This window comes from Erinaceus europaeus, chromosome 3, assembly GCF_950295315.1.
Source record: "Erinaceus europaeus chromosome 3, mEriEur2.1, whole genome shotgun sequence".
In the NCBI taxonomy this organism is placed as follows: Eukaryota; Metazoa; Chordata; class Mammalia; order Eulipotyphla; family Erinaceidae; genus Erinaceus; species Erinaceus europaeus.
In genome coordinates, this window is record NC_080164.1 from 74579768 (window position 1) to 74592286 (window position 12519).

Consider the following 12519-nt stretch of genomic DNA (forward strand, 5'->3'; position numbering starts at 1 on the left):
GAAATATTAAGGAATGTAGTACCTTTTGTTTTTGTTTTTTCAAAATTTTGTGTGATTGTAGATTAAGAGTTGCTGAAAAGGTACACTTTGGGATGAGGGGAAAGTATAATGGTTATGCAAAAGACTTCCAGGCCTGAGGCTCCAAGGTCCATTTCCTAGCATCACCAGAAGCTAGAGCTGAGCAGTGCTCTGGTCTTTCTCTTTGTGTCTGCATCTCTCTCATTATTAATTAAGGGGAAAATGTGCACCTCAGCGTTCTCTTTAATTATTATCAATTTACTTCTCAAAAATCTCTTTTTTTTGCTTTGTTTCTATTGTCCCTTCTTAATTGTATTAGTATTATACTGAGCATGTATTATGAACAAAAATTATATTATATCCTTTAAATTGTTAATTCTGATCCTGACTTCTGTTATTAGATGAATTATAAATGAACAGAATATCTTACTATAAGTTTCATTGTAAAATCTTTGAATTCCTCATATTTACTAGTGGATAAGGGCCTACAGATGTATTAAAAACTATATATGTAACTCAGGAGATGTACAATTGAACAGAGCACCCAAGTTGTAAGCATGAGATCCCAAGTTCCATCAGCAATCACATATGCCAGGGTAATGCACTGGTTCTATTTTTTCCTCTGGCTAATAATAAATTAATCAATGCATCTTTACTTTTATTGTTATTATTATTATTATTATTTTGCCACCAGGTTTATCACTGAGGCGCCTTTCCTGCTTTGTATAATCATATGGTTCCTCTGCTTCAGATGAACTCTTTTTTTTTTTTTTTGGTGGATAGAGAGTGACATAGGAAAGAAACCACAGCATACTTCCATTGCTCGTGAAGCTTTTCCCATGCAGGTGCTCCTTTGTGGGCTTGAACCAAGGTGTTCGTGTATGCCAGAGTGTGTGCTCTGCCAGGTGAGCTATTTCCTGGCCCTCTAATAGAACTTTTAAAAAATGACGTAGAAGGAATAGAAAGAACAAATGAAGGACTGGGAGGTGACTCAGCAGGTAAAGCACATGTGCATGTCTGAGACCCTGGGTTCAGTTCCCTGTGCTGCGTGTCTAAGTAAAATAATAATAAATGAAGCAAGCCTTTTCTTTTAAAAAAAGCTACAGTTATTTATGAAACTAGCATACTTATCTGATTATAATTGTAGTTAAACAAAAAAGATTAAAAAAAAACCCAGAAAGTCTGTTATTAATAAATAAAAATAGAGCACACAAGAATCCAACAGTTTGAGTTACTACAGGACTTAAGAGAATTATATCTTTGGGTTCATAAGTGTGGAATGGCAGGTGGGTTGACATCATGTTCTTTAAATCAACATATGCTACGATGTTAACCAAAAGACATTTTAATTATAAAATTGGATCAGTATTTATCCCTCGCTCTCATAGGTTTTATAGTTTGTTAATAGTACCATGGGATGTTTACAGCACTGCTGCAAACAACAGCTTCTTACACAGTTTATTTCCCAGCTTGCTTTTTAGGTTCCAGAGTCAGTGCAGCCCCAGTCTCCTTGTGCTGCCTCAGTGCCTCTTAGCACCAAATATGGCTGCTCCACATGTTGGTTTTGTTTTTCTTTGAGTTCCATTTGTGGTTAACTGTGATGACTGCCATATTGATCTCAAATATAGATGGTGAAAGAAGAAATAAAATAGTTTTTTAAAGAAGTGGAAGAAGGTAAAAGCAACAGATAGAGTAATAGAAGATAAAAGAATAATAGCAGTAGAGGATAATGGAAATCAGCAATTTCTACTGGTGACATTATTGCTTCCATCATGATGAAGGGACTCAGCTTACAAATAGAGGAAACAAGCACTCCACATCTTTTAATTTTTTTGTTCTTCAACTTGTTGACTTGCTTTTCCCTTTGATGACATTTGAAGATAGTAGTGATTTTGTGGTCTCTTCCTTGAATGACCCATTGATAGAAGGAAAAAGTGTTTTAATTGCAGCGTTTACCACTTTGTAGTATGTTGTAGCAGCTCAGCATCATTGGGAACAAGACATTGGAAAAGTGAGGACAAAATGGACGTTCTTTGCCTCACCTTGGTTGGAACCTGAAAGAAAAATGTTGAGGGGGTATTGAGTCAGAAAGAGAGGGCGGATACTGGTTGACCTGCACACACAGGTGAAACATGGAGACAGAGCCAGAAAGGGAGAACACAGGGTGTAACTTGGACTGGGGAAGGAGCACTGCACCAAAGCTAGGGACTCTGGGGAAGGAGTGGAAGAGGGGGTGGCTGGAGGGGATTGGGTCCTAGGTAGGTAGGTGATAATTTGGATTAGCCATTGGTTTTTGTTTTTGCCTGGTCAGAGTTCTTATAGTCTGATGTGATAGGGAGAATTTTATGAGTTCACTTTGTGGTTAATGTGCTATCACTACATTTGTTCTCTTTGAGAAATGCTCATCTTTAGAGAGATAGTTTTCAATTAAAAGTAAACAGAAACTAGTGATCGGAGTATCTTTTCTCACTTGGTCTTCCACCAGATGGTGCTAGTGTTACACACTAAATGTTAGTCTCTTGGTTCCACTGAAATCTTGAGACCTTTTCCTGCTTCATGGTATTTTGCCTTTAATGTCAGTCACACCTGCCCACCCCCCTTTATAATTTTCTTTTAGTACTATTGTGTCACCTCACATCTTTTATGTTATGGATAATCAGCTGTTTGTGCTTTGGTGATCACTTAGAATAGCTGTGGATGGATTCGGATTTCAAGGACAAAGTAAAATTTAAGAGTAGTTAATATGTACTTTCTGATACACTTTTAATCATCTCTTTGCTTACCTAACCTATATATACAAATCAAGAATTTATTTTTGACTTTTCTTCTTAGTCTCCTGTCTCTTACATTATACTATCATAAATATTATTTTAGATTTTCTAGATGTCATATTTGGAGGCTGTTACAAATGATCTGTTTACACACTGATCTTTTAAAATCATTTTTATTGGGAGTTAATGGTTTGCAGTGTAGTTGTTGACACTTGGGTACATCTCCCTGTGCAACAGCACCTTAAGGTTTTATTTCATTTTTAATACAGTTTTTATTAGTATTTAGTAATAGTTTACAAGGCTATAAAATTGAATGGTATAGTTCTATATTGTACCCACTATCAAAGTTCTGTCAGCTTTTATTTCATAATCATTTTAATAATTGTAAAAGGAAGTTTGGCAAAGAAAGCAATAATGATTGTGTAGTATTTTTTGACCAGTTAAAACAATTATCAATTTTAAATTTAAATCCTTTCTGACTACAAATAAAATGATGGTTTCTTAAAAAGTGTAAGCAATACAATTAAAGGAGTAACTCATATTTTTGAAACCCTGGTGTATTTCATAAGCATTTATATATTCCTATGTTTAAAAACATCAACATTGGATCAGGCAGTGGTGCAACCAGTTGCACGTGCATATTATCTTGTGCAAGGATCCAGGCTTGAAGCCCAGCTCCCCAACTGCAGGAAGGGACAGTTCATGAGTGGTGAAGAGGGTCTGCAGGTGTTTATCTTTCTCGCTCCCTCTCAAACTCTCCCTCTCAATTTCTGTTTGCCAAATAAAATAAAAAGGGAAAACAGAAAAAGGAAAATTGGCTGCCAAGAGCAGTGCATTCATAGTGCTGGCACTCACCAATTGTCAGTGATAACTCAGGTGACAAAAAATACAAAAAAAAATAGTTCTGATCATATAAGCAGATTTTCACTTAATATTTTATATCAGGATTTTTAAAAAAGATTTATTTATTTCCTTTTTTATTGCCTTTGTTGTTTTATTGTTGTGTTTATTATTGTTATTGATGTTGTTGTTAGATAGGACAGAGAGAAATGGAGAGAGGAGGGGAAGATGGGGAGGGAAAGATAGACACCTGCAAACCTGCTTCACCTGGGGAGCTGGGGTCTTGAACCAGCATCCTTATGTCAGTCCTTGTGCTTTGCACCATGTGCGCTTAACCTGCTGTGCTACCGCCCAACTCACATAGCAGTATTTTAAAAAAATTTTTTTAAATATTTTATTTTATTTATTCCCTTTTGTTGCCCTTGTTGTTTTATTGTTGTAGTTATTGTTGTTGTCGTCGTTGTTGGATAGGACAGAGAGAAACGGTGAGAGAAGGGGAAGACAGAGAGGGGGAGAGAAAGATAGACACCTGCAGACCTGCTTCACCGCCTGTGAAGCGACTCCCCTGCAGGTGGGGAGCCGGGGTTCAAACCGGGATCCTTATGCCGGTCCTTGTGCTTTGCGCCACCTGCGCTTAACCCGCTGTGCTACAGCCCGACTCCCCCATAGCAGTATTTTTAATGGCATTATGGGACCTTTTCAGTTATTTTGATTTTTAATTTTTTTTTATCAGATTTGTGCTGTAGTGAATTGTGCTTTTAAATAGTTTGTGTTTTTTATTTTCTTTCACAGAAGAAAATATATTAGTTTTTTATAAAAATGCATATGTTACTTTTGATCTGTATTTTCAAGTTATCACAAAGAATTCTATTGTTTAAATATCTCTAGCAGCATGATTGGATTGTTCCCTTGAATCTTTGAAATTGCCAGATTATCCTGATTTTTAAAGTGTCTAAACATTGCTTACTTGAGACTTCCTGAAATGATAATTCATTACTAAATGAATTTAAAATTGCTTAGAAAGAGGTCATATAATTTAAATATTAAGAAAGCCCCCTTACTAATTGTGGTTTGGTTTTGGCCTTATCTCCTAACTTGTAAGGTACAAGAAACTCCCTCTGCAGACATCAGAACAGGGTATTATATATTCTGAAAATAGAATTAAGATATTTTCATGTAGCCTTAGGATGCATTATTTAACTTCGTTGAGAAATTTGGGTCAAGTAAATTTCTCTCTCCACACGAATATTTCTCAGTCTTAAACATCGAAAGAGCTATATTCAGATAAATACTTTTTAAATTTTTAAGAAAATGAATATGCCTTTAGCATTGTAATTATTAATTTAAATATTTTTGATGAGCAAATGAAGGAAAAAAGGAAAGTTGCTATTGACTGGTATAACTTTTGGAATTCTAGTATGTGTTTGCTAGCTTTTTATTAGCTTAAGCACTATGTCTTGCTATTTTTTATTATCTTAGTAAATAACTGCATTTTTATTTAGGTGGTTCACTTCTGAATAAAATTATCCCTTAGGCATAAAGAAGCATGTAATTACTTTGAAATACAAAAAAGCATAAAAAGCTGTTTTCATTCTGGGAAATGAGGGGGACAAGTTTCAGAATCTTCATGTAACCTTATAAATGAATATGAAAGCTACTAACACAGTAACTTGGGGAAGGAAAAAAAAAACCCAAGTAACAAATTTTCCTGTGTCATGAAATGGATCTACTCTTCCCCATGTTAGTTTTGTAAAAGAAATTGCCATTTTCTTGTTGTCAGAGTAAATAGTCTCTAGCAGACTCCTTGTATTTAAATGTATATTTGAAAGAACCAACTTTCAAACTCTAGAGGTAAATTTTGCTGTAAAACATATATTTAAAGAGCACACAGGTTAATGATTAGATTTATGTGGCATTAATGTATTTTATTTGAATTGACAATTAACACTTTCATGTATAGGGTTTTTATAAAAATTTAAAATTTAGGGCAACAAATGGGAAAAAAATAGCCTCCAGGAGCAGTGGATTCGTGGTGCTGGCACCGAGCCCCAGCAATAACCCCAAAATAAATAAATAAATAAATAAATAACTTAAAAAAATTAAAATTTGAGTCAATGTGGATACTTCCCTTTCTTTATAGGTTATGAATATATGGCTTGTGGTTTTTGTTTGTTTATTTTAACAAAAACTCTAAAATAACAATTTAGAATAACTCTAAAATAGTGCTGAATTAGGTAAAGGACTTGAAAGTCACTGATTAGGGCCTGGGAATTAACAGGTAGAGTGCCTACTTGGCCATGTATTCCGGTTTTGGCACTGCATAGGAGCATCAGGGCACTGTGCTCCGGAAGCTCCATAGAGGTTGGGGCAGTGCTGTTTTCTCTCTCTCCCCCCCTCTCTGAAATATAGTGAAAAAGAAAAAGTAAGTTGGCCTAGGAGTATTGGAATCTGCAATAACAAGGCCTCAGCATTGCTTTTAAAAATGACTAGTTTACTTCTAGCGAACTAGCACTTTAACATATAGATCTGGTAGCCTCTGAAATATACATTTATATTTTTAAAGCTTGAGCCAGTACCATAATCTACTTAGACATTTGTTTAAAATTGTAATTTAAGAGTATTGTAATAAACTTGAAACATTAGTTCAGTTACAACTGTCAGTTAAATTCTCTCCAAATAATAAATTCTGCTTAGAGTCTTGTCTGCTATATGACAAAATTAATAAAATAACCAGACTGCTAAGATTATGAGCCCAATTTGTTTACAACTGAGAGAAATTTGTTTTATGAAATATAATACTTATTAAATCCTTAGGTACCTGACTTTTGTGAAAAGTTCATTTTGCTTTTCTAAAAATATGTTAGAGATAACTGGAATATTTTCCCAATAGTTTATTTGGAAACTTCTTAATACGCAGAAAGCGACTAATAAAATCTGTCATACTTTTTGTGAAATATCTACCCTTGAATTCCAAATAAGAAGGGAAGGAGTTTGGAAGGAGCAGTATAACTTTTGTTCCTAGCAACTTCTCCTGGAAAAAATCATCATCACTCCCAGCTTGATTTGTTTCATTTAATTCTTACCACATATACTTCTTAGGTCCTTATGTGTTTTACATTGAAGTAATCATTATTGAGGTTTTTCTGTTCATTTAGATTATTTAAGCATTCTGATCTCTATTTAGTTCTAAGCTGTTTATTGGACCCATGCTATCTAATAACTAAGCATATGAAATTTACTACATTTTGTATTGATTTAATATTAAGGTTAATCTAAAATCTTTGGGTGAAGTGTGTCACATCTGTTTTGTATTCCTCTGTTTAAAAGAAGTGGCAGTATGGTATTTGAAGGAATATTTATTATCTCAGTGTTTTCCTTTGCAACAGTTTTTTTTTTTCCTTTAGTCTATTGAGAATTAACTTCTAAAAGACAGTGAATCTTCCAGCAAATTTTCAGGTACTTGACTGCTGAAGACTATAGCTAATTGGAATTTTTATTTATGTTCCTTTTGCTTAAGAGTGGTAATTTGGGAGACTTCTGGATATAATAGAAAAGAAATTTGTGGTGGGGTTTATAAAACACTTTTTCTCATAATAAATTGATGTAGTCTGTTATTTATGAATCTTCTTTTTGGGGAGGTGGGGAAGGAGAGAAATTTTTAGAGTAAGTGTTCGTTTGTTTTTAAAACCAAATTTTCCATCATATGACTGAATAATCTGACCATGTGGTGGTGAGTTTTTATGCATCTGTTGTTTAAGAATGTATTTCTTCTTCAAAAAGTTATTGCATTTAGTGGCTAAAGAAGGACACAATGGTAGACCATAGAACTTGTAAGCATGAAGCCGTGAGCTTAATCCCTGGCACCAAATATGGCAGAGTGATGCCCTGGTTCACTTACTCTCTTGTTAATAAATCTTTAAAAAGAACATTCTTAGTTGAAAAAGTTGCATTTATTAGCACAAAAATAAGGGTTTCATTTCAATTAAATTACTAACCTATTTAGAAATCACTTATGTTGTATTAAGTTACTTATATTAAGTTGGTTAAGAGTTCAGACTTGAAATTTAAAGCCGGTCTACTTAATTATGAACTGTATAACTTTGATTGTGGAGTAACTCTTAGCAGGAACAGTAAATGATTACTTGAGATTCTAGCTTGATCTTAAGAGGCCCAGCCTGACTCACACTAGGTAGAATGTAATCTAAGTAGTGAAGCTGCCCTGCCCATTGGATCCCCTGCCTTTTATTAGTTATCTAGATCAATCAAAAGAAGACAGTTCATATCAGCAGAACAGTTTGATAAGGGGAATAAATGGAGGGTAAAATCTGTACAGAGTGTTACCACTGATAAGAGAAGTCTCCTCTAACACTCAAGGTCTTTTCTAAGTAGTATTCTTAAAGAAATTTTTAGTAGATTTTATGGTTGCAATGACCAGCAAATTATGCATCCCCTTATTCACACAGGGCACCAATTGGCAGTGACCAGGTTTTGGTGCCTACAGTTCTGACTCCATTGACAACTCTCCATGTTGGGGAGTTACAGCACTCTGCTGGCCATACAGAATAATTAAGCTATAGGTTATTCAAGCCCGTGGCAAATAAAGGCCTGGCATGCTGAGATAGCTTTCCTGGATGACGCCCCGCACTTGATCACATCACTTGTCTGCACTTGATCACATCACTTGTCTGTAAATGTAAATACATATACATGTGCGCGTGCACAAATAGCCCCCCCCCCATGGTGTAAATCAGATGAATATAAAATGCTTGGTTATGGGGCTGGTTGGTGGCCTACCTGGTTGAGCACACATGTCACATAAAATGCTTGGTTTTGTGCTTTGATGCATACCGTGCACCCAGTTATCACTTGCTGTTTATGTTGATGGTATTGCTGAAGAACAGGATGAGGAACCTTGCTTTTCAGTTGCAGGATATCTCCTCCTTCCCCCATTTTGAAATCTAGAATAGTAGATCGTGGTTACAAAAGTATGGACCTTCATGTTCCCTAAAATAATCATTTCAAGTTTCGGTGATTTATAGTTCTCAGGCTCCAGTCAGAAGTTCATCAAAGACAGGGGTTAGAAAACTCACTTTTACTTCTTGGTACTCACATTCCATTGTTAACAGTGGTGCAATATGTTAAATCTGTTTCACAATTGAAGTTAGTATTAGAGCACAAAGAAAGGAAGAGGTTAAGTGCTAAGACCTGCATAAGGATCCCCGTTCAAGCCCCTGGCTCCCCAACTGCAGGGGAATTGCTTCACAAGTGGTGAAGCAGGTCTGCAGGTGTCTGTCTGTCTTTCTCTCCCCCTCTCTGTCTTCCCCTCCTCTCTCCATTTTTCTTTGTCCTATCCAACAACAATGACATCAGTAACAACAACAGTAACTACTGCAATAAACCAAGGGCAACAAAAGGGAATAAATAAAATAAATATTTAAAAAAATTTTAAAGAAAGGAAGAGATAGATTAAAAATAAATGAATGCTGGCCAGATAGATAGCTTACAGGAATATGTGTCTTGCTACATGCTAGATTTAAGCCTTGGCAAAACATCCAGGGTAAGTTGTGCTCTTTCCATCTCTCTCTGCCTCTATCTGAATGAAAAGGAGTAGTGGAGCTTACATGCTTAAGATTCCTAAATCGCAGAATAAATGTGAATGCCAAGTCTCAATTATGTGAATGCCAAGTCTCAATTATTATTTTTTTTGCATGCTATGTCATAATGAAGACACACTGCTTAAAAATATTCAGTATTGTACCCCTCCTATCCTACGGTTTTGTTAATGTCTCTTTTTTTTTAAAAAAAAAAAATTCAGTAAACTCTGTCTACTGGTTTGCAAATGCCAGTCACTACCATTGACAAATGTCAGCACCATACAATGTTTACCCATTGTGGTTTGTAAAATATTTGTAGCAAAGAAGGAAGAAGATATGTGTAGTGTTTTGGTAAACTAAATGATGAAATTAAAGTGTTTGAAGTCTTAAGTGAAAACTTAAGTTCACTAAAAGGATGATTTTATACCCTCCTGAACAAAAGTAGAGTAATATCTTGTCTCTTCCTCTCTGCACATTTTGGTTCCTATTTATAATTAGGTAATAATAATGGCAGTGGTTTTGTACATATACACATATGCACATAACCACACTTGTATGTATATGTTTTCCAAAATTCTTTATAATGTTGGAGTTACAAATGGCAGTCAATAAAAGATTGTAGACATAAGAAAAAAATATATACTGAAAAGTTTGAAGACACACTGGGGGAGTAAGCCATTATTAATAAGCTCTTGTTACTAAAAAAAAAAATAAGGAGATTTATAATAGATTTAAGCATGTGGGGGTTTTGGTGAAAACATAAGCATTTCTTAGTTGCTTTATATTAATGAAAAATGAAATGTTGTATAGGGCTAGTGAAATAGCTCACTTGAATAGTGTGCTGCTTTGCCGTGTGCATGACTCAGGTTCTAGCCCAGCTCCCACTGCATTGAAGGAAGCTTTGACACTGTGCCATCTCTTCCCCTGACCTTCTCCCCCATTTCTAAAAGAAAAGAAAAATGAAATGCTGTAAGTAGTACTGAGATATAAAGAGAATACTTTGCCCTACTGTGTGCCCCCCCTTCATAGTGCCTAGTTTTATTCGTTTATTTTTGTTGTCCAGGCAGAAAGTTTGGAAAATGATAGCCCCGCATTTTTTTTTCTTTGCAGTATTGTTAGTGAAGCTGGAGCATCGATCTACAGTGTCAGCCCAGAAGCTAACAAAGAGATGCCAGGACTGGATCCTAATTTGAGAAGTGCAGGTAAGAAAGCACAAGCCATCACAGAAGAACACGATTTTGATGTTTTGGACTTGTATTTATAGTACCTAAAATATCTAAATTGATCAGGAAGAAAGTAGTTTCTTGGAGTAATAAATGGAGTTTAAGAGAAGAAAAAAATAGTGTGCTGCTGGGGATCCAACTCAGGACCTTATGCTTGCAAGTCCAGTGCTTTGCCCACTGAACCCCCCTCCCGGATCACTACAGTTCACAGTTTTCCTGTGACGTTTTTTCCGTGTATCACCAACTCAGCATCAGCTCTGCCTATATTTGCTTTGTAATAACAATAATAATATTGGGCTGTTGCAAAAGTCACACTGCATTTTTACATACAAAACCAGAAAAAAACATCATGTCTTTTCTGACAACCCAATGGAAAGGTGAGTCTGTATAGGAATCACAGTGAGAGCTGCTAATATTAATCCCTTTAATGATTTAGTTTATATCAAATATTATAAAGCATTGCCAGGATTATTTTATTTAATTCTCATATCTTCCCTGTAAGAATTAAAGATAACGGGGGTCGGGCGGTGGCGCAGTGGGTTAAGCGCATGTGTCGCGCAGGGACCGGCGTAAGGATCCCGGTTCGAGCCCCCGGCTCCCCACCTGCAGGGGAGTCGCTTCACAGGCGGTGAAGCAGGTCTGCAGGTGTCTATCTTTCTCTCCCCCTCTCTGTCTTCCCCTCCTCTCTCCATTTCTCTCTGTCCTATCCAACAACGAATTGCGTCAACAAGGGCAATAATAATGACCACAACGAAGCTACAACAAGGGCAACAAAAGGGGGGGGGGGGAAGGCTTCCAGGAACCGTGGATTCATGGTGCAGGCACCGAGCCCAGCAATAACCCTGGAGGAGGGGGAAAAAAAAAAAAGAATTAAAGATAACTAGTTTATAGGATTTACACAGCTAATAAAGAGTATACATGATATTTCTATATGTAATTTTTATAACAAAATACACTTTTCTTTAAAAAAGGTTAAAATATAGACCTTCCCAATTTGCCACTGCTAGGTAATCTTCACAAAGAGTGTGTGAAAAATTTATTTAGGAAGTGATACTTCTAAAGACCTGGTCTTGCTCAAGGGTGATGTATCCTTAGTCATCGACCCATGTTAGTCCCTGTCCCAGTATTACAGGTGAGACAAGATCACAACATCCAAACAATACAGTGTATGTGTGTACACACACATACACACACACACACACACACCTGTACTTTGGTTTTGTTTAGCTTGTGATTCATAGCAGATATGACTTTCTTTTTGGCTCCACATACTTCCACATGACAGTGGCTCTGATGTACATTCATTCAAAACATTTATCTATTTTGAATCCTCAGAGTCATCCTGTAGGCTAATATTGACAGAATCTAGAATCCCCACTTTAGGGACTATTCTTTTATTTATTTATTTAACTTACAGGGACTGTTCCTTTTTAATTCCTATTTTCCGATTGCTTGTCTTCCCCTTTCCTAGTGATTAATGTTAGTCCTATCAGTGCAGTGATTGATGCCACTATATCAGAATACAATAGAACCTCAACATTGATATAAAGTGTTAAAACATATATAAGAGAAGAGGACTATATCCTTTTAATCAGTTTGAGTCATTTTTTTAGGAACAGAGGTTATCTTCATAAATATTCATATTCTCCCATATTGTTACAGTATACATGAGAGACATTTATAATATATAGATTCATAGGTAACACGAAGAGGCTTATTATGAATTTCTGTTTGATAAAGAAAGATTTAGTGTGTCTGTCATTCCTTTACTTTCACTAAAGTGGTAATCTTGTAATAGAATGAGTACATAAACTCAATAGAAAAAGGTAAATGGAAGAATAACTGTAACAGTAGTTTTGAAATTGGAAATTAGACAACTGGGTAATAAATATAGGTAGTTCTTACTTAGTGACTGGGATCTGTTCTTGAAATCTGGTGATAAATAATTTTGTCAGTAAATGACAACCTGCCTCCTACTGGCGTTTCAGCATAAAATACTGTACTGATCATAGGTTTGTCAACAAATTTTTGATAGTTTAATGTCATCTTTGCATTTTTATGACATTTTACATG

General features: G+C 35.7%; 1 protein-coding gene across 2 annotated transcripts in view; it reads left to right on the forward strand.

Annotated features, from left to right (window-relative positions):
• SRBD1 (S1 RNA binding domain 1) overlaps window positions 1-12519 on the forward strand; it is a 189253-nt gene that overhangs the window by 105153 nt on the left and 71581 nt on the right. For both annotated transcript variants that reach the window (XM_060187543.1, XM_060187544.1), the window contains exon 15: window positions 10334-10425. In XM_060187543.1, coding sequence (XP_060043526.1) covers window positions 10334-10425 — 92 coding nt within the window. The remainder of the gene's footprint in view (window positions 1-10333; window positions 10426-12519) is intronic.